At 32.3% G+C, this 23,901-nt stretch overlaps 1 protein-coding gene across 1 annotated transcript in view; it reads right to left on the bottom strand.

Moving 5' to 3' along the window:
- LOC126737130 (tumor necrosis factor receptor superfamily member wengen) overlaps window positions 1-23,901 on the bottom strand; it is a 108,918-nt gene that overhangs the window by 7,239 nt on the left and 77,778 nt on the right. The window contains exon 4 of the mRNA XM_050441879.1: window positions 6,050-6,226. Within this exon, the coding sequence (XP_050297836.1) occupies window positions 6,050-6,226 (177 nt within the window). The remainder of the gene's footprint in view (window positions 1-6,049; window positions 6,227-23,901) is intronic.

Raw genomic sequence — 23,901 nt, 5'->3', positions numbered from 1 at the left:
TACGAAAAAAGAAGTAATTTTTTTTTCTAAATCGCATCCTAAGAAAGAGAGGACCATTTAAAGATAGCCTTGATAAAGTGATGCTATGACCATAATTCTTGAACAAATTCCAATTCAAGAAATTGCCAATTCAAGAAATTTGGCAGACGGCAAAGGAATTCAGGCCTCAGCGTCAGGCATAATCCTCATAAACATAAATTTTAAAATTGTCAGAGGTCTAGGTTATAGAAAGGCGCACGTGCTTATTTTCTACTACAACTTTTTTCTTTTTTTTAAATGTAACATGGAAAGGCCTAATTAATAGAACCAAGTTTTTCCTAACAAAAAGTACACTTTCAAAAAGTCGCTTTTTTAGCAAAGAGCGCTTAAAGAAAATTATTCATGCGTATGAAATTCTAATAGTTGTTCGCATAACTTTCAAAATTCCCTTCATTTTAATAAAATTTGTAATTTACATTAACTTTATGCATTAACAAATGTTTAAAGTGACTGCCACTTGCGCAGATATACTTGTCCGCACGTCTTTTAAGGGAGCTCCTCGTTTTTTTGCAAATACCTGGTATGTTGCAAATCTTATTAAGTCCATTTTCAGTTCGCTTACGAAAATTATTCATGTCGTCAACAGATGTGGCGTAAACAACTTGTTTTAAAGAACTCCACATATAAAAGTCCAATGGATTGAGGTCGGGAAATCTAGCTGGCCAGGGTACCGGACCTCCCCGATCTATTTATCACCGGTGATAGTTTTCATGCAAAAATTGCCTTGCAGCTGGGCTAAAATATGAAATGTTATCCAAATTTGCTGCCTCGTCATTAGTGGAATATTTTGAAGTAATATGGGTACGTTTGTTTCTAAAAAATATCTGTTTGGTTCTTATCCTCTGAGATAAGGAAAACGAGCCAATTATAGCGCCCAATTATCCCTCCCCAAATTACATCACTACAAAATATTACTATTGTCAATAAAATATTTATTTAACTTATCAACATTCTTAAAACTTGTATGTACAGTGTTTAAATTTATTGCTGTAAAACGCCTTTTTTTCTGCTTTAAACATTGCAGTAGCATAGTTTCTGAGTTGCTAATAATAATGCCGTTTAGATGTTTGTTTTTTAAACTGTTTTTAGCGGTCTATGTTTTAATATCTGCAAAAGTTTTATATTGTTAGTCAGGATTGGTGTATTTTTACCTTCTCGAAAAATAGTTTTCTTAATAGGTGCTTTATTAGCCGCGATAATAATTTTTAGTTTCCATATATGTGCACCAAAAACTTAAGTTTTGGAAGTCGATATCTCGGCTTCTATAGGCACTATCTGCAAAAATCCAACGGTTTTCGTTTAGTTTCGTCGTTCTGAATTTAACGAAATTATTCCCAAAGTCGTAGCTCCTTGACTAGTCGAGATAATAATTTTTTGTTTTCATATATGTGCTCCAAAAACCCAAACTTTGGAAGTCGACATCTCGGCTTCTATTAAGAGAAAAACGTTGCTCATGTCGCGACTGAATAATGAATGGCATGAGGACTTTCAACTTGCCAGTGCTCTTAACTCACTTGCGCACTCACAAGATGCACCGATGCATGTTGTAGAAATTAATTATACTATTTTCTGATTTATCAGTAAATAGTGTCTCTCTGCAGTCGCTCTATCATTACTGATGATCGTGATACGTGATTCTTCTGTACATTCGACTAGCTGTTTCCATTTTGTTCGGTCCTCTGCGTCTCGAAAAGCTTGATAGAATTATTAAGTCATATTTTGTTGTACTTCATCGTTCATCGGTCATCTAGATATAATAAATCTCTCTAAATTATCTTCACCTCGACGGGCTGTATGACCAAAAAAGTGAAGAATCGGTTGCAGGTAGCTTGATGATGATTTGGTTTTTATTTTCAATGCCCTTAAAATAAAAACTTTAGTGCGATTTAGTCCAAGATATTCGCCTCCAATACCACATTTCAAAAGCGTCAATTTTCTGACGTACAGAAGCACGAAGAGACCAAGTTTCAGCACCGTCTAAATAATAGAGAAGAGGAGAGCTTTAACATCTATCATTTTTATATTTTGGAAAATCAAGCATTCTTTTCATAGTTTGGTTAGGCGGCTCATGGTGCTTTGTGCCATGATTATGCGCCTTCGTATTTCTGCCTCGCAGTTTCTATTGCTGGTTATGGTAGAGCTTAAGTAGTTGAAACTTGTCTACTAGGTCATATTGGTTCAGAAGGTCAGTCTTTCTGACTTTACTGGCGTAAAATATTAGTGACCGTGTTCAACTACTGAACCTCCTTGTACTAGCTACTGTTTTAGGTAATGGAATCTATTTTGAAATATAACATTCACCTTGGCCATAAATTCTCTGAAGGAATCTGTTCGTTCCTGTAGAGATCTGCACAATAGATCCTTCACGATTCTCTCGAACATCTCATCAATATCAGTTTTTAGATTTCCTCGTTTGTCAAAAAAAGACCAGTTCTGTGGTTTAAATTCTCATATAAGCAGTTTTATTTTATTAAATAAGTTCCTAGGCTCATTTCTGTTTCCATTTTTTTCTATTGTATAATTGATGTATTTCCACTAATCTTTGCGGCACTGGCCTTGGACCACGTTTTAACAGTTATTCATGGTCTACGCTTTGCGTTGGTTGGTGATGTATGATTTTTTACGATTTTAAATTTCGTTTAGGCAATATAATTAAACAATAGGAATGATGGAAAATGTTGCTTTTCTACCCACTTTTAAAAAGCAAATTATCAAATGTTTTTCCTGCTAATGAGCTTTAGTAACGATGTGGTTTGATTCTTCTGGTAAAGGAATTTGTCTAGTATTAATACCAGGTTCTTCTTCAACACGCTGCTCTAAATCATCATTATCTACGTTTGGCCTTCCAACACGCTCGTTTTAAATTCACAACATGTTTTACACAAATGCATTTTCTGAAAAAAAAATTCTCCCGCCATATGTTTGTTGGGAAAACGAACGGAATAAAGTAGTTTAAGCGACTTTTTGAAATGTACCTCTTTTTGGGAAAAAATTGTTTCTTTCCCAAATCAGTCCTTTCTTTGCCAAATTTTTAAATAACAAAAACCTGTAGTAAGAAATAAGCACGTGTGCTACTTTATACTTTACGCCACTGACAATTTTTAAATTTCTGTTTATGAAGATTATGTCTAATGCAATTCTTTTGCCGTTTGCCAAATTTCATGATTTTGCGATTATGGGTTAAGGCCCTGAAATAGCGTTCTTCTTCATTTCACCTCCCATTACAATGTTCACCTAATTAAATCAACCAAATCAATAACAAACGAATAAAACGACTTTTTTCTCAAAAAATTATCCAAAATTACGATTTTCAACTCATAAAAACATGCCTTAGATCTATAGAAACATGCCGATTGTGACCACATGGGCACAACTGATATTGAACTTTTGATGATGGCAAAAGCCCATACATTAATATATTGTTACGGATTTTATTAAATTCTTCATTTTTATAAGATGGCAAAACCAACTGAGATACATAAATGCAGTTGCTATCTTTAAAAAATAATATAATTTTGAGTATGAAAGTAATCCATCTTTTCAAAGTTACTTCGTCAAAGGAGTTATTCGAAGGCAAGTATATAGGCATAATATATATATGGTATTTCCAACGTAAGATATCGCTGTTTTAATTAATTTTAATTTAATTAATAATAATTTTTTTTAAATTATGAAATAATAGGTATCGTCCCTAGTTCTGGCAAACATATAGGCATAAAAATCTTAAATAATTAAAAACTTGATATATGTGGTTTTGCGTAATCATAGATATGTTATGCTAGTTCAATCAGCAACCTTCTCCCGATAAACTTATTACCAGTGGTAGATAAAATCCTAGAAACTATAGTGTCCAAGCAGCTGAGAGACTATTTGGAGAATAATGGATTATTATGTTTCTTTTTCTATTAGTAGACATACTGGTGGATGTATAATTTATTTCCAAAGAGTATAAATTATGAAATTAATTGGTGTTACTCAGTAGATTACAACTACTGGTCTGTAGACATTAAAATTTAAAAAAATAATATTACAATTGTTGCATCCACGGCATTACAAACAATTGGATGCATTTACAAGTCACCAAATCAAGCAGCTTGCAAATTTAATTGTTAGAGGATAAACTAAATGAAAACGATATTCAGAGCCAAAAAATGTTTATATTGGTAGAAAATAATATTGATTGGATAAAAGATGATGCTGTCTCCAGAGATTTTAAAAACATAATTAAGTTAGCTGGTTTTAAGAGACAAATCATCACAAGGGTAACCGATCGATCTGCCACCCTAAAAGATCATATAATAGCACATGATTATGATTTTGTTGAAGTTCCACGTATGTTTCCTAAAATTACGAACCATGAGACTATTAATGGTCATTGCCCCTTGAACATCCGTTAACTAAAGAAAGGTCTTTCTAACGTAATTTGAAACGAGAAAATGTTAAAAACATTATTGAAACCTTAGTTGTGAAACACTGGAATTATACATCAACCATGTTGATGTTGTTTATGGAGATTTCATAAAAGTCATGAAAGAGGCTATGGATATTAATTATACACCAATTTTTATATGTTTTAGAAAAAATATATAAGAATGCAAAAATACCCTTGGATGATTGAGGAGAAGTATAAAGAATACAACTCATAGACGTCGCATATAAGAATACAATACTGACTGGAATTGACTGGAATATTAGTTATTTCTGTTTTAAGAAACGAAAAGGTATATACTTCAACAGAAATATTGACGAGTGTAAGCGTAAAGAAAAAAAGATGTGATCTACACTAAGCTGATGGTTTGCAAGAAATATTTGATAGTATCAGATGCAATTATTAACATTATTCGAACTCAGAAATTTAGTGCTTAATTTTAAAAAAAAACTATAGTGCTAAGTGTCTCTCTTGAAATCGTGAAATGTACAAAGGATTATATATTATATTTTGTGTAATAGAGTTCCCCCTTCTGTATCTTGTTTGATTTCTGAACAATTTCCAAATAGCTTAAAAAGTAGCGTTATTTCAAAACTTAGTTCAATCAGCGATCTTCGCCCGAAAAACTTATTACCAGTCTATGTCCAGACAAAATCCTAGAAACCATATAGTATCCAAGCATTTCGACTGCTGCTTACTATTTTAAGAAGCTTGGATTATTATATGAAGGTCAATCAGGATTCAGGAGCAGACACTCGAGTGAGTTAGAAGTTTAGTATGTGTGCTGGGGTGATAACTGAAGAAAAGATGAGTGTGTAAAAATTAACTTAGGTATACCTGTAAATTTAAAGCGTGCTTTTGAGACTATTGACAGAAATGTACCCCTTCAGAAACTTAGTGGTAATTGGTACAACCTTGTGCTAGATAAGTGATTTTTTAAAACAAACAAGTTGATTTTTTACTTTAGGTATTATGTTGGTTCCACGACTAACATTTGGTTGCCATGTTGACAATATGTGTAAAAAAATTAGGTAAAGAAATTGGGTTCTTCTCTCGAATTGCAAATTGTTTGTGGCCATGATTTAGAGTGTTATTGTGTAATAGCGTAATCTTTCCCGACTTTTTATATGCTTCTTAATTTTTATTTTTTGCACAAAGATAAGTACTTATTAACACCAAATACAACAAAATAAGGTACCAAAATACAACAACATAATTTAAGAAGAAATCAACACTTTACCATCTCATTAATGAAGACAACAGCATTCTTAAAGTCATTATCCTATAATAGAGTCCGCACCCATAATGCTTCACCTAACTGGGTAAAACGTACAAATTCGAGAGTGAAGATATTTAGTTAATATGCTAATGTTACTTAAAAAACTAAACTTTTAGAGTTAGATTTTCTTTCTATTAATTAGTATAAGCTAGGCTTTCCCAAACTTTTTGGGATACTATACAGTTTTTGACTTGCAGTCAAAACAACCCATTTTACAGACATACAAAATACCCCATTTATAATTCTTGTCCCTTCTTGTCACATGTTTGCATTATTATTGAGATTTCAATGCGAGAACTTACCGCTTAACAGTTGTTCCAAATAAAGACATCTGGTGTTGAGGTAATTCGGGTCTCCGGACGCCGGACTGTTTGGGGTCGACCCGGTGTGATTCGTACCCTCGCATCCTTCGAGAAATTCGCATTTTTCCGTCGACGTTGCCGCCATCAGGGAGAGACGAGCAGACAGTTCTTCAACGTCTAAAAAGAGAAATTAGGCAAAATCTAGTATCGTTGCGATAAAATGTTGCGCAAAATGAACTTAATAGAAACAATTTAATTAACTATTGAAATGATTCGACCGCAAGGCACACGATTAACGGCGGCCCGTTCGTTTGATGCTTGTCATTTGTATTGTTTCTCAGTAATAAAACATACCCACACGCTTGAGATTGATTTAATTTTTGCATCGGAGAATCAATTGTTTCAATGAAATTTAATGCGTTGTATGCGGTCTGTTCTCATCTATAAACATTAAATTGGGTCGTAAATTCGTGCCGAGTTATGTTGGTATTCTATTTGGAAGCTGTTTATTAATTAATTTTAATATAGAAATCAATTTAAATGATATTTGTATGTATGGTGTAGCGCATAAGGGGGTGGAAGGTAATGCTATTTATCATGGTTAAAATGTATTATATGATAAATGTAGACGTAGTTGATTAACTAAACTGCCTACAAACTTAATTTTGACAATTTTTCAGTTCTAAATTGTGTGAAAATCTTAGTTAGTTAGTACAGACACAAAATTATGTGGACTAAACAAATAGACAACACATAAATTTTGTTGGCATTTTTTGAGTTTCTACCTTATTTAATTATTCTTTCGCTTCATAAATTGCCTGAAAATGTTATTTTTCTCAATTAGTTAATACATTATGTTAAATTGGATTAAAATAAGGATGAAGTTACACTGCAAGCTATAAGATTTATTGTGTGCCCCTTTCTAATTACTGCTTGATGTTAGACTCAAGTCAAATTACTTAGTACAATCCTATTGCTTTGATAAAAGCTAGTAATTGTGACGGCTGTAGTAATGGGATGATTCCCTCTAAAACTTTATAGCTACCAACAATTATGGTACGATTTTCGGCAACGGTTTGGCATGCAGACTAGGTGCTCCCGCATTCACTTGTTAGTTCTTAAATTTGATTTTCTCTTAATTTTAATTTTCTGCGGTGTTCCCAAAGGAGACAACGCCCCGTTAAAAAACCTGTGAGAATACGTTGTTTATTTTTAGTTAAACTTACTAGAGCTTTAGATCTATTTGGATCGATGGTTCCAAGCAACATTTTGGATTGCTTAACCTTATTGAGTCATGCCACATGACTGGTCCATAGGTGATTATGAGTTTTACCATCACGGTGTACATCCATCACAGTATTTTGGGGGAACACGTCCAGTTTTTTCCCCTAGGATTCTACAGATCATAATGGCATTAGTGGCTTTATTTACTGTACTTTCTAGATGTTTATTCCAACAAGTTTGCTATCCAGTGTTACTCCGATATATTTTACTTCATTTGATATATGCACGAGCTGTCCGCCCAGGTAGATATCCCTAGTGGGTTGCATTTTCGTGTTAATGTTAAAGTAAATGTTATGATGTCGAATGGTAGTTTTAGCCGAAATTTCTCAGCGTTACTGATGTAAACCATTTTTCTGTAATTCTTATTTGTATGAGGTGCAATGTTTTCTCCTATCTGCCTTTGATTATAATGACGATGTCATCAGCATATCTTGCAGGTCATTCCATGGTTTGTCAATATTTGAAGTAGTTCATCAACTACACTCCATACTAAGGGTGAGATTATCCATCTGAATAGTTCAGATGCTTGTGATCTGTTCACCCACAGTTGTTTTAGCTGCACGTAAGGCAATCATTTCACTTATCCATCGAATTATAGTTTTGTTTAAATTTCTCTTCTTTAGGGCATTTCTCACCGCTACAGGTGACGTGTTATCAAATGCTCCAAATAAATCTAGAAAAGCGTACACTTCTTCCTCATTCAAGCTTTTGTGGATGATTTATGTTAGTTGATAAAAGGCGGTTTTTGTATATCTACACGCTCTATAAGCATATTGATACGAATGTAGAGGATTGTCAATCCTGATGTGGTGATCTACAATCTTTTCCATTGTTTTTAAAATGAAAGATGTAAGACTGAGAGGTCTAAAACATTTGGGGTCCAATCCTTTTTTACAGTTTTTGGTATGAAATTTACTCTTGCTCTTCGCCAGCTGCAGGGTGTTCCAACAAACACCAAACTCGTTCTTGCTATTCTACCCAGGTGAGGACGGTAAAGTTCCATCCACTCCCGGTGTCTTGTACGCTTGAAAGGTTTTTATTGCCCACTTCATCCCTTCTGCTGTAAAGACAGTTCTTTCAATTTCTCAGTACTCTTTTTTGGGTTTGCTGTAATTTATTGAGAGTGTTTCTATAAGTTAACACCCTGAAAAATGTGCTTGAAGTAATAGGATGGGTTGCTCCTCTTTTTCCTTTGTGTAAGTACCATCTGACTTTTTGAGGGCCATTATTGGGTCTGTGCCTCCTTAGCCATTGCTTTGTGCATTCTGGCATCAGTTGGAGCGTCACCATTTCCTCACAGAAGGTTCTAAGGTACTGTCTTGGTTTTCTTTATTTGTTTGTTATATAAAATAAGCACTTCGGTGTATACCTGTCACTTGTCGTCCCTTTTTGCTGTATGGAAAAGTTGACGCACTTTTGATCTGTGTTTTGCCAGGTGTGTATTTCACCATGGTGCATGTTTAACGTCTTTCATTAGTGACTGGGCATGAGTCAAAGGCCTCATTTATTGCACGTATAACAGCTTGTGAGTTCTGTTCTAAGTGCTTTTAAGATCATGCCTTTCCCCATTCAAGCTTAGATGGTTTCAGTTATTTTCCAGGTTGGTGTTGTGTAGTTCTCAGTCTGTTTTTCTTCGGGCCCTTCTTATGGGTTGATTGTATTATGCTGATGATTAATGTGATCATCAATAATTCTTGAGTCTGAGATCGATTATGTTGAAAATTGACAAAATATCGCTTTTTGAAATTGCCTATAAATGTTTTTTTTTCACGCAGGTTTGCTCTCGACAGACGAGAAACCCCATTCACTAGGATCGACAATGACATACTGGGGTTTGAGATGGGTATTGAAAATGAACAGAATAAAGCTATTTTAGTAATTTTTAAGATTCTACCACGTTTAATTTTTCAATTACTTCCTGAATCGTTTGAAAATGTTAATCCTATGATATGGATTTAAATAATATGGACTGGTCAAATAGACAAAATATCGTTTTTTTGGCATTTTTTGGGCTTGTAGCATTCAGTTTTTTAGTTACTGCCAAAATTTGCTGAAAATATTAATTTTCTTAATTAGTTATGCTCATTATAGCGGAAAAACATAATTTTAATATTATCATCAATATTTCTTGAGCCTGAGATAGATTATCACGTCGAAAAATTGACAAAATATTAGACATTATCTTTTTATTTTTTTTTTAATTTAGTAAAACTTTTGAATGTTTTGAAAAAAATTAAATGCAGTATCATTTAATTTTTTTGGCTCTATCTAAATCGCCTGTAAATATTATTTCTCTCAAGCAGCTATGCGCTTTGTAGACGAGAAACATCATTTCTTGACGATCCTTAGTGATACTTAAATCTGAGACAGGTATTAAAAAATGAAGGACATCGATATTTTGGAATTTTTTAAGTTTCTACAGTTTTTAATTTTTTAGTCACTACTTAAATAGCTTAGAAATATTACTTTCCCCACATAGTGATTCTCACTGCACATGTCAAAAGATATATACAAGTGAGAGTCGTCTGCATATTGTTGCAAATTAGAATATTGTAGGCAGTCTTCCGTGTCAGCCACATAAAAAGAAAAATGTAGTGATTCCAATATAGACCCCCGTGCGACACTTGTAGTTAATGGCAAGAAATTTGAGAATTCTAAATCTGAATTCTTTCTCGAGGGTAACTGTCACAGGAACACAGTGACAGCAACCCTCAAAAAAAGATTTAGAAAATGTAATGGTATTTTTTGAAAAAAAAAAGTACTGTACCTTGCCTAATAGTAAATTATGATCTATGGTATCAAACGCTTTACTAAGGTCCAGAAGGGTTAAACACGTAATTTCTTTAATGTTATTTTTAACCCTGATGTCATTAATTATGCTCAAAAGAATTGTTGTAGTGTTAAATCTTTTTTGGAAACCTGATTGACAGTCTTCGATTATTTTTAATTTATAAACTCCGAAATTTCATTATAAATATGACGTTCTAAGATTTTTGAAACCACTGGTAAAATGCTTATAGGTCTAAGATTTTTAAACGGAAATTTTGAAGGAATGGCATTTTAGGCAAGGGGACAACAATAACTTTCTTCCATTCACTTGGAAAACTGTTTTGCAAAATTTTTAATATTTAGCAAATTGATGAAATTTAAAAAAGTGTTAAAAATCAATAATTTAGGTGTTTTTTAAGATTCTGTGTCAGTAATTTTATAGTCACTGAATCACTTAAAAATATTTCTTTGCTTATGTAGTTCTGCACAAAAAATGATTGTGGACTGGACAAGTAGACAAAACATCGACTTTTGGCACTTTTTGGGTTTCTACCTTATTATTTTTATCACTGCCTGAATTGTTTAAAAATTTAATTTTGCTCAATTAGTTATGCTCATTTCAATATTTAACATTTCAATATTTAGTCACTACCTGAATCGCCTGAAAATATTACTTTGTGATATACTTACGTAGTGATGCTCACTGCAGACGATAAACATTATTTAATTACGATCGTCAGTGATACTTGAATCTGTTGGACTATTCTGTCAAAAAATAAACAAAAATCGATTTTTTTCCCACTTGTTCAATTCATGTTGTAAAATCGATTTTCTAGGGTTTTTCAAATTTATACCACTGTCTTTTTATTCAGTAACGGGAGTTAACACCATTTCATGACTTATTGTCAATGATAAATGAATCTGAGATGGATAAACAACTTATCGATATTCTCGGCATTTTTTCAGTTTCTGTCGTATTTCATTTTTTACTCACGTCGGTTCTAAAATTTAATAACGGCACCTTAAAGAAGGAAAAAGTGGCTATCAGAAAGTGCCATTTATTTTCAAAGATCTTTTGTAATAAATTCTTATTTGTAATAATTTTTTTTTAAATTCGTTTTTTTTTTTGGATATCTCCGGAACTACTCGGAACTACTCGGAATGTTTCAGATTTAAAAGCGACATGCTATTGAGCACCCAAAGCCGCTAAATTCTTCACATTTAAACAACTTTCTCTCTCATGGTTACGGAGATCATTGTATTGGCCCTCCTTATCTTGGGCAAGTTGTATATAGAAGTACTTCTGTTTTTTAACAATTTTTTAGCCCCCTTTTGAGCTTTTGCTCCTGGCGAATGCCCAATTACTCTTTCACACAAACAAACATAGGCAAAGTAGTTTATAATAATTAAGATATCCCTAAAAATCTGGTAAGAATATCATAAACAGTATGTATTAGTTTTTTTACATTAATTGAGTATTCAGATATGCAATAGAAAAATATTAAACTTAATATCATAACGAACATTTAAATTCATATTTAAAGATTAAAACGATTTACCTAATTATATCAATTTGGCTCGTTTAATATCAATCTAAGTTTAACCAGTAGTGCACCGGATATCATTTCAAATTCAAAAACAGCATCTTAGCAATTTAAATCCCGAGATATTCAATTTAAGTACGCCCGGAAACGGGTTACAACGTCGAACCAATTGCCAATTAGGTTTTCTAATTTTAGTTTCATCGGACCTGGGTTGTTATTATTTGTTTGCTACCACGATGATTAAGACCTTTCAAATCGCTCATCGAAACCATATTAAAAATCGAACGTCGGGTAATTATACTGTATAAATACGAGCATCAACGCGCACTAAACTGCAAAATTTATTGAAACTTCTGCTATCTGCCCACAGCAGTTGATGCAAACAAAATTAAAATACCGACATATTCCAATAGGCTTATATAACTGTTTTTACTTATGCAGTTGAAGCTTGACTGCATGGAATTTATATTGTGGTCGAAAATATCACTTTATATGCATTCCGGTAATGTAGAATCCAGAAAATTTAGCATTTGAGACAACAAAATAAAATTTATAAAAGCTTATTTCTCTATTTAAAGTATGACATGAAAACCTTAAGCGAGCATATCAGCTTTATTAGGTCTAACTATTATATGAACAATTTTTTTTACGAAAGTCTACTGACGTCAGTTTCTTACAGTGAAACGTCAGTTTCAATAACTCCAGAATCATTAGTAACTGAACTCACAGTTCAACACAACAAAAAGAAATAAGACGTAAATAAGTCATGGCCTATTAGATGCAACTAGTTTTTGAAAAGAAAAAAATAATTTTAAATACTCAGTTTCTTTTAATATATCACTTTATATAAGAGAGATCCACCGATTCTCAATTACTCCAACATAGTTAATTTTATCAAAAGCGTTAGCAAAATCTGTACATCAACCTATTAGTAATTTTCATAAGTATTTCAAGTAATGATAGATTTTAAATTTGGTCTCTAGTCATATAAAATAAGATGTTAAATTAAAACTTTGGAATTTAGAACAAAATATTTTAACTAGCTTTCTTCATTCTTTACAAATATTATCATACAAATGCTAAAATATGCGTCCAGCAGATCAGAGCGTCCAAAAATTGTTTCTGGAAAAGGAACGACATCCCAAGAAAGATTAAAATATTCAGTTAAATTAGTTATCTATTTTCAAACATTCTTGAAGTTGAAGATTTCCAGTACCGCCACCTATATGCAACATATTAAAATCTAAGTTTGCAAATTACAGGTATCATATTTTAAGTAAGGCGCAGGCTATCGTTCGAAAATTTATATTGTTCTTTTGTTCTTGTTTACAAAACAATCGTTGTATTATTATTGACCTATTATTAATTATGTAGTTTTAAGTTTCTGTAAATCGAAGTTTTGTCCCTTTCTTAGTTTTGTATTTAAATGTATTTTAACCTTATAACCTTGTCTGAGGCACTAGAACTATAAATAAGATGAATTGACAGAACCCCTTAATTTGTATACGTAATTTTAATACCTTTTGTAATTTAACACCTTAAAAATTAGTTTAAATCTATATCTTATAAGTTCCCTTGGTTCTTTTATAGTATCCCTGATGATGGACATGTTATATGTCCAAAACATGTTGGACTAATAATTTGTTTTTAAATAAATTTAGTGGAGGATGACCGAAATACTTTTAGTTTCCCATTTTTTCTTGAAATGTTTAAAATTTACACTATCTTTATAAGAAAATAATATATAATCAAATCTCAGGTGAAAGCATCATAACGTTCGTACTGAAACGATGTTTCTTGGATGTAATGAGCATAACTAGATGAGAAAGGTAATATTTCTAGGTAATTCTGCCAATGATTGAAAAATTAAATCCAAACTCAAAAAATGACAAAAATCATCACCTAGACCATTTTTCAACGTCATAGTTTATCTTAAATTCAAATATCAATAACGATCGTAATAAAATGATATGCCTCGCCTAAAGCGGACATAAAAAAGTAACATCTCCAGGCAATTTTGGCACTGAATGAATAATAAAAAAAAGAAGCTAAAAAATCGATAATCTTATACATCGATGATCACCATAAAACGTATGTACATAAAAAAATATTTCAAGGCGATTTAAGTAATGCTTGAAAAATAAAATTCTAAACCCAATTAGCATCGACGATATGTTAATGTTTTAACCTCTGCCTCTAACCTGTTTACGAAAACATTCTATGAATGGTATGTATTGTAACCAGTTTAACACTACTTACTCCTCTTCTTAGAATGTAACAGTCGACCATTATAACAAATTATTTATTATTTTGGTCATGTATTGTACAAATCAAAATTCACGTGAGCATGGTACGTTATACACTTATACTGAATAAAATGTATAAGTTATAACAAATTGCGAATCCACCTTGGGAAGACCGGTAGCAATTTTAAATAGTGTTTTCATTTATTATTGTTGATTTTCAATGGTCAAATACAGACAAGAATATAAAATGATTAGAGTAAATATTTGAATGATCTAATAATATACAAGGAATTGCTATGGTTCCCTTAACTTAAACTAAATTGGTGCCAAAGATTTCAAGTTCTTCAGCTTCAAAAAAAAGCTTCAGAGACTGACATTTAAAAATCATTCACTAGCAACTAATACTATCTGACAGCTTAGACGTGATGGTTTGCCCATTACTAATGAAAACAACATTAATGAGCTTTTAATTGCATTTTAAGAAAAATCTCTTAATTTATTCACACTTTACTCATGGTCCTTCGTTGAGAGAAAGACCTTCTCCCAAAAAGGTTTAATAACATGCAAGAGATAATAAAACATTCAAAGAACCCCGTAATAGTCTAATAAAAATTCAAGTGAGGTTTTCCCAAGGGTATATGCTAATGGTACTTTGTGGAACGGAGATTATCGGTGTGGTTCTTTGAAAATGCATTTACAATCGTAAGATTATCTGCGCGTTCCTTTACGCTTGTTTTTTTTTTCGTTTTATATTACTTATATTTTTTTAATTTACATGTTTTATGCATAACTTAAAGTACGAAAAGTTATTTGCTATAAATGAATTGAAAAAAAAAGATGACACATTAATTTTAGAATATATAAATAGTAGCATAAAATTTAACGCTTTATGACTGTGAATAAATACAAAAAAATATATGTAAAGAAAAAGTCCTCGACTTTATAGCAATTACCGCAAAAGTTGCTGGAACGACGAAAACTAAATCTTTTATTGGCAATCTGCGGGTCGAAAGTGTGATCCGAACCATTACGAAGTTCACGGCTGAACGGTTTAATTTAAAGAAAAACCGTAGAAAATCGTAGAATTGGTTTCGTAATGAAATTATTATTGAAATCGGGACTTTTTGCTGATGACGGATTTGCCAAGAAATATGAGAAACGTGTCCCGAGAGGTTTACGGTTTTATTGTTCTAGGAATATTATGATGAAATGTGGCGTTATTGGCGATATGAATGGGTTTAGAAATAGGTTTTTTTTCTTTTAATAAATTGTTGTTTCATGTTTTAGCATTATATAGGTCATCATCAGGAAGTTTTCAGTCATTTTTGGAATTGTTAGAAACGCTATTAAATGGGATTCATAATAATAAAAAAATTATTATGGTAGGGGACTTCAACGTTCACTTTAACACAAACCAGCCAGAAGCTCTAAGCCTCTCTGACACCCTGGAAAGATATGGGTTCAAGAAAACAATTATTAGCAATACAAGGTCTGGCACTTGTCTCAACAATATCTTTATTAACTTTGGGATGATTAACTTTTGTAACGAACGTTGTTGATGTTGCAATATTTGATCATCTTGGTCAGGAAATCCACCTACCCATCAGTGCCAATATCAATAGTAGGGTGAGTGTCTGTAACAGGGTATGTCGGCCATTAACGCGAAGAGTCTGTATTCTTTGATAGAGTCTCTTCGTGTAACTGGAATTTTGTGTCGGATGTTGATGTGGATGTTGGTGAGTATTTCAGGGAATTTATGAAGAATTTGGAGGAGGCCAACAGAGAACTTAAAAAGTTCAGAATAATTTACAGATCAGCCATACAGCAAGCAAAGATCAAGACTGACGATCACTTTATTAATTCATCTGAAAATACATCGAAATCACTCTGGCAGGTTATTAAATCTAATATGGGCATTTTTAAATCAAAAGAAAACTTTAATTGTAACATACCTACCAATGAATTTAACTTTTTTTTTCAAATATTATTCATTACACTGTCGCAAGCATTCCTATTTCACAAAGCGATCCGGTACAGGTTTTGCCATGCCTGAATGCTTCGGGATATTCTTTCTCCTTCTCACCTGTATCTTTTAGAGACGTCAGGGATATAATAACAAATTTAAAAATAAAGCAAGTCGCGATAACTTCGGCTTAAATGTTAAGCTTATAAAATCAATAAAAAATGTGATAATTGGTCCCCTGACCAAATTAATAAACCGATGTCTCCAAAATAACACTTTTCTAGAACTACTAAAGTCAGTCAAAGTAATACCTATTTTTAAAAAGGGGGACCATAACAAACCGGAAAACTATCGGCCGATCTCATTACTACTAATTTTTTGAAAGATTTTTGAGAAGTGCATTGCTACGCAGTTAGGTTTTTAGTAAGGTTTTTTAAGGAAAATGATTTATTCACAACCTGCCAGTTTGGTTTCCGAAAAAAAAAGGAATACAGTTATGGCAATCCTGAACCTTGCTTTTGTCATAGATTCTTTTAACAACTTAAATTTTAGCAGCGTCTTATTATATGACATGAGCAAGGCATTTGATTGTGTGCCCCATAGTATTCTGTTGCAAAAACTTGCTAAGTATAGTTTTAGTCTTGATAGTATTAGGTTTCTGGCTTCGTATTTAACAGATAGGGGGCAGGTTGTGAGTGTGAATGGGATGTCATCAGCTTAAAGTAATATTACCATAGGGGTTCCCCAAGGCTCAGCTTTGGGCGCCATACTTTTTTTAATCTATATAAATGACTTGCCTTTAATAGAACAGACTGGTAAGTTCACACTTTTTGCTGATGATACAACTGTAGCATGTGCAGCTGACTCGCTGGAGGGTGCGGAGCTGGGGATGCATGTTATACAGGGTCAAATGCAGGAGTGGTTTAACAGGAACCGTCTACACTTAAACTCAGAAAATACAATTAAGGTAATTTTCACGATGAGACAGTCGGAGATGCCAGCACTTCAACAGTTACATTTTTAGGAGTTCATTTGGACTTGTTGTATATGCTCTCCGCTGTCTTTCTAGCGGCTCTTCACCCACGGCTCCAAGAACAGCCTATTCTGGACCTTTTCATCCTGTTTCAACTTACGCCATTTTAGCATGGGGGCATGCTGGTCGCATTAAGAGATTATTTGCTCTACAGAGAAAGGCTGTTAAAATCCTGGGTGGACTGAGTTTTAGGGATTATAGATATGGTTTTACCAATCTAGACATACTTACCCTACCATCTGTTGTTTGAAAATCTATTGCGTGTACACAGAAATAAATGACAATATAGAGTGCATGGAGAAGTCCACGGCTACGAAACGCGGAATGTGAACAGACTAGTCCCCATACATCAACGCTTGACTAGGTTTTGGAGTGGTGTGAGGTTTTTGGCTGTTAAGCTTTTTAATAACCTACCTGGCAGACTTATAGAACTACCCTTTTTGCAATTTAAATCCCAATTGGGAATTATACTAATCGAAAACTCATTTTATTCAGTAGATGAATTTTTAAACTTTCATTTCTTTTAAACAGGGACCTATATAGTGTATCTGTAGTTTTAATTTTATTAAAAATTACATTTTGTAATTATTATCGTGTTACTTGATAATTTTAATGCAGTATTTATATTCAAATATGTATTTTATAATTTGTTGACTTGTGGAAATACTTTGTATGTTGGCACCAATAAATGAATTTGAATGTGAAAAAAATATATCAAAAGTTAAAAACACAATAGGTTTTTCTAGTATGAGATTACCTCCTCCAGTATATACAGTGCTTTTCTTTGAAGTACTATACAAGAGTAATTTACCGGTTAAGGAAAAATATCTTAAAATTTTTTTTCGAGTTTTTTTAATAGCTATTTGGTTTTTGGAATGTCTAAATAATGTTCAATAACCTTTAACGTGAAATGTGACATACTAGGGCGGTTCAGTAAGTCTTTAGAAACCAAAAAGTTAATCTTTAAATCCAAAATTCAAAAATTATAAATTATTTGTATATTATTATTAAAAACGTTAATAAAATCGCAACAGTGTATTTTTTTGGCTGTTACTTTTAGACAGGTCAAAACTGAGTCCACCGAGTCCATGTAATAAATATTAAAAGTACTCAATAAAACCTTTTAAATGAGGTAACACAAGATTTCTATTTAATGCATTTATTCAAGATGGCGCTTATGTGTTATTTTAACATTTAGAACTGTCGTTTTTATGTCAAAATAAAATAGTGACGCATTTATTTTCGTACACTGATTTTTACCTATTCAAAAATCATAATAATGTAAAACGTTAAAATAAAAAAAATACTTTTTTATTAGGCCGCCATTTTGAAACGAGTTAAGATATGGGTCTAATATTTCAGGGTTATAAAGTACTCATTGATACCTTTAAAATGAGGTACTCCACAACCCCCTATTTAAAAATAAATTAATTCTAAAAATAATTCTATTTAAAATTTTTTCTTAAGATGTCGCCCAGCCGCCATCTTGGAATTTACAACTACCTAGTTTACAGTGAAAAATAGTATCTATAGACCAATTTACTTATGCCAAGTTTCAAAAAAATTTTTTGACCCGTTCAAAAAATAAATGGGGGGGGGACTTCAAAGAAAAGCACTGTATATCCTATATATATTGGATGTTCTGGGATCAACTGTGTATCGTCTTTTATCTAATTCTAAAAATAATTCTATTTAAAATTTTTTCTTAAGATATCACCCAGCCGCCATCTTGGAATTTACAACTACCTAGTTTACAGTGAAAAATAGTATCTATAGACCAATTTACTTATGCCAAGTTTCAAAAAAATTTTTTGACCCGTTCAAAAAATAAATGGGGGGGGGACTTCAAAGAAAAGCACTGTATATCCTATATATATTGGATGTTCTGGGATCAACTGTGTATCGTCTTTTATCATAATAATATTAATTATAATCAAAAGCGAGCATATCAGCTACCTCAACATATGGGAGGAAGAGGCATGGCCGACATAGAGAAGCAACTAACTCAACAAATAAGTAACTTGTGATCCTTTTTCTTAAGAAAGGCTGAAACATCAGATATTCATCGTGCCGTAGGTGAAGCAGACAACTCAACACCACTTTAAATCCAGGAGCTTGAGTTACTCATACACCATAGCATCGAGCAAGAAAAAATGCAACCTAGGATGGGGAATCAACTACACGGAAGGCATGTTTACGAGGTTTATCAAGAGTATGTCGAAATAGCGGCGTCGAACTCTGACAGCTTTTTCCTGAAACTGAAGGGTTTCTTGTGGCTATTCAAGATTAAATAATACCTACAAAAAAATTATTTAAAGCTTGTAGGTGACCCGACGGTACAAAGTGACAGATGTAAAATTTTTGGACCAACGGAATATAAAGAATGATCTAGTTGCAAAGATAGTGGATCAGCAGCTCGCAGAAAAACTAAACCTCTTATCGGCAGCCAAGGTACTATATTATAACTATAAGTCACAACCAATTCTTGAAAATGAGCAACAAAAATTGTATTGGGATCGCACTGTACTTACAGACCAACGAGTAAGTAGCAATAGGACAGCAGCAATAGGATAGCAACTGACCTAATACTAATCGATAACATTTCTAGGAAGACAACCCTTATTGATGCAGCTTCTCCTAATAATTACAACCTAAGCGCAAACATAATGAAAAGATTGTTAAGTACAGGGTTCTAGAACACCAGACAATGGGAATGGGTGAAGTGCGGATAATTCCAATTATTTTGTCAAAGACAGGAGTAATGCCAAAGAGCCTGCTCAAACACATAAAACTGCTCAATCTTAAGGAAAACATCTATAAGCTAATGTAGAAGTAGACGTTGTTATCCAGATTTCAAATTATCAGACAGTTCATTGGAAACGTAGATAACATCAACTAGTTTAGGAAACATATGTAATTTTAGTTTAAAGGTATTATTTGTAAGTAAAAGTAAAAACAGAGTCCGATAACATGGAAAGGGCTCCATCAGAGCGTCATCCTTTTGATATCTGAGATAATTGAATGACCCTTCCTTCTCCAGGTGAGAGTGCGCTTGACGTTTGGCACGAAGACTAGTTAAATAACAAAAATTTTTTTAACAATTTTCTTGAGGAAAAAAATTGTTGATTGAAAATTTGGTAATTTTACAATTACATTTAATTGAATAATTAAAGATTCGCTTATTAAAATTTTTTGAAACTTTGCACGAGGGTTTGCCAGATTGGTCTCTTCAAAAAATTATCTAACATTTTTTCTGTAAAATGTACGGGGAAGCCAATATTTGACCCCTTTAAAATTTACATGGGATTTCCTATGTTCCGCTCGGCGACGCTCCACCCGGTATATATAAAGAGTGAGTTCGAAATAAAACTAAAACTAACAATACAAATATACAAAAAGAAAATTATAATAAGGACAGCATCAGCTGTAGAATTCCTGAGTAAAGATTTTAAAACAGAGCCCAATTTATGGTCAATATTTAATAAATAATAGTGTGAGACTGTAAGACCCCAGTGGAAAAAATCTGGTTTTCTGCTTAAGGTTAAGAATAGTGTAGGGTACTTTTTGGTACCAGGCACTTTATCAAGTAGGGTCATTCCTAAGTATGCAATGCACAAATAAGCCAAAAGTGTCTTTATGTAAACCAAAGAGATGTGTTACATAATATATAAGAGTGACTGTTAACATTAACATAATATTTTAAATATCCATATCGCGCAAGTCATGCACACATGGTACCTTGGGTATTGCGCAGAGACAGAATCAAATGATTAAACTAACAAGAAGGTTACAAAAAAAACAGTATTAACAAAAAAACTGGTGTGCCGGGCTTAATTGATTATTTAGAATTTACTTTAGAACCTATTGTCTTTTGAAACGTTTATTATCCATGGAAGTGTAAAGGGACATCGCTAGAGAGAACCACGAGTGCAAGTAGCATAGGTAAGTGCCCATTGTTATTATAATGGGTGGACTGTATAATTTAAAACCATTTTATTTATAAAGTCCACTTTAAATCCTCAAACCATTGTGTATTTACAGTTACGTAATGAAACTTTCGTCCTCCGTATAAAAGCGCATAAAGGAATTCTGAGACAGTGTAAACTTTCTTTTAAACTTTGCTGTAAGATGAATGGAGCCAGAGCGAACGTGTGATGGTAGATATGACTTGTAAATAATAAAGAGAAGTAGCCCAAGAATTGAACCCTATGGAACTACATGAAAAAGCAATTGAAAATCGCACTCCATCCACCTCCACCACTTGCTTCTTAACTCCTACCTAGAGACCCGAGCAGGGAACCCCAAATAATGCAGCTTTGCCAGTATCATCTGATGATTAATGATATCAAGTGCTTTGCTGTAGTCTAATAATTTAAGACAGGGGTTGAGTAAATTGATAACCATTGAAACAGTTGTTGAAATACTATGAAAGCCCTGAAAACGGACTGAACTGTAGGCAAAAACGTGTCTACGCGCAACAAAGTCATGGATCATGTCCGATACTAACAACTCTAACAACTTCTCAAAGATTGGCACACTGCTCATCGAATGAGGTGATCCTTGCCATATTGGAAAGAGACCAGCAGATTTCTAAAGACCTATAGTATCCAACACGTGTGCAATATAGTAAATGGTAAATAGCAATATGTTTTTTTCTAATCGGCACCTTTTCATTTTAGATTCGTATGAGTAACTGATTTATGAGTATCATTATTTTTATGGTTTTAAGTTATTTAAGTAATAATTTCCTTCCTTTTTAGTCATTAGATTATAAAAACAGTTGTGATCTCAAACTCAGAAACTATGCATATATTTATTCCGTGTGGTTTGGGGAAGCTGCATTAAAGTTTTGGCATCATACAGAAATAGACTAGGAAATATTTTAGATTTTTTTGATAGCTAATTCAACTTATGAACTGCATTGTTGACCAAGATAAATATTGGCATTTTCTTAATGACTTAAAATATACAAAAAGGGTTCTTAAAAATCGTGATAAGATAAATTTATTAATCCACAACATTGGTAAAATTTTCCAATTGTCTGTATTGAGTTGAATTAGTTCAATTGGACCGAATTAAGTAACTTGCCATGACAAAAATTGAAATATTTTTACTAAGAAAATTTATTTAATATTACAACAATACAACCTTATGCAAAGCCATAACTGTTTGATTAAAAGTTAGTTGATTTTTAGGAATGTAAGAAAAATCTTTTTAATGAGAGTTAGGATAGCATATATTATTTTAGCATTCGACAACTAAATCTTCTTTTAGAGTAATACATAGTTCACTAATAAAAGTTGCAGTAGATAAGCAATTTTTAAGGCAATAGTGAAAGATGAACTGCGAATAAAAAGTAAATCAATTAATCAAAACTTGAAAAAAATATGTTGTGTAAAGATAATGAAAATTATACCCTTAGAAGAAAAAATAAGAACTAATACATAAAAAAACGTAAAAATAATCATATGATTGCTGTATTATGACAAAAAAGTAAAAATTATGAAAACTTATTTATACTAAATATATGGACTTTTTTTAGTAAATTACTATGAGCTACTCTTGAAAAAGTATGTTTCACATTCAAATCAAAATTTTCACTGAACAACTAAATTTTTAAGAATTTTTACGAACAATCATTATTCTTATAGTAAACTGAGAGTTCGGAATGATTGGTGATATGTCAAGATTTTAAATTAATATTTTCAAGCCGTGTATTCCTATCTTGATTTGCGGTCTATTTAACATTTAAAGAATTATGAGAAAATTATAATTTTTATATGTATCTGCATAGAAAAATACAATTTTCAATAGATTTTTAATATTACAGAAATAAATCCAATACAATTAAAAAAATGTTTGGTACTACACCAGTTGAAGTTATCTTAGAATATAATAATAAAATGATTATTTGCGTCTCTATTTAAATTTTTTTTAATTATTGCGTCTCTACGTGAAAATAATGTTAAGAAGTACTGTGAAACAACGCGCAGCATGTCCTTTATATTTAAATAATCAGATTCTGAGCCTCTATATATTGCAAAAAAAAACAATATTATAAACTTGCTCAAACCTATATCATTGTGAATCTTGTACCTTAAAAGAGGCTAATAAAATGATAAATTTTATATGTAATAGAAACAATTTAAAAAAATAAATATTTAAAGTACATATGGCTGTCAGAGAATAAAATATAAACGCATCCACTAATGCATTTTAAATAACCATTCATTAATACATTACGTAATTCACTATTTATAACGAAATTAAGTGATCAGTTGACTAGTGAAACGTAAATGAAGCAAAAGAAATCACAATTTATTCATTACATTAATTATTAATTAAGTTATGTAAATTGACTAGTGCAACCGCAATTTAAACCGCAAGACACACGTCGTAATGCGATGCCCTATTAATATTTATAGATTATTTCGTTGTATTTAATAGAAATTTATTTAACCGATTTTAAAACAACTTCTGTGTTCGATTAATTACCCAATAAGTTCCCTATACAGCTTTAAACAAATCGAGTTGTTCAATTGTGCGATTTTCCCGATATTTTTGCCAGAGTTTTCTACAAAAAGGCCCCAATTAAAATTGAAAACACAACCGTTTTCTCTTATTTTTATTAGGAAAAACCAAAAAATGTTTAACCCAAGTGGTGATAATTAGAAAATTAATATACCTCCAAGGTTTTCTAACGTATTTATTTATATACGGTATTTTCCCGTAAATAAATGAGAAACTTGCCACTATCCCACAGCTGAAAAAATCAAAAACGTCAAATTAGATCAAAACGTTTGAGCTATAGCCAGTCTAAAACTTAAAAAATAAATAGAGCAAATAAAAAAAATGAATTATGACTTTTCGTTTCCGTTTGATATTTTTAATGACGAGAACGCGTGTACCTGGTGGTTTATGGCACCGGATATTTTTATTATTATCGTTTTTATTTTAATCTGATACGTGGGAGTCTGGATATAATTATTTTTGGGATAAAATGACACTGGTTT

Source organism: Anthonomus grandis, chromosome 6 (genome assembly GCF_022605725.1).
Source record: "Anthonomus grandis grandis chromosome 6, icAntGran1.3, whole genome shotgun sequence".
Classification (NCBI taxonomy): Eukaryota; Metazoa; Arthropoda; class Insecta; order Coleoptera; family Curculionidae; genus Anthonomus; species Anthonomus grandis.
The sequence above is the reverse complement of the archived record's forward strand: the minus strand, read 5'-3'. Positions and strand labels throughout refer to the sequence as shown.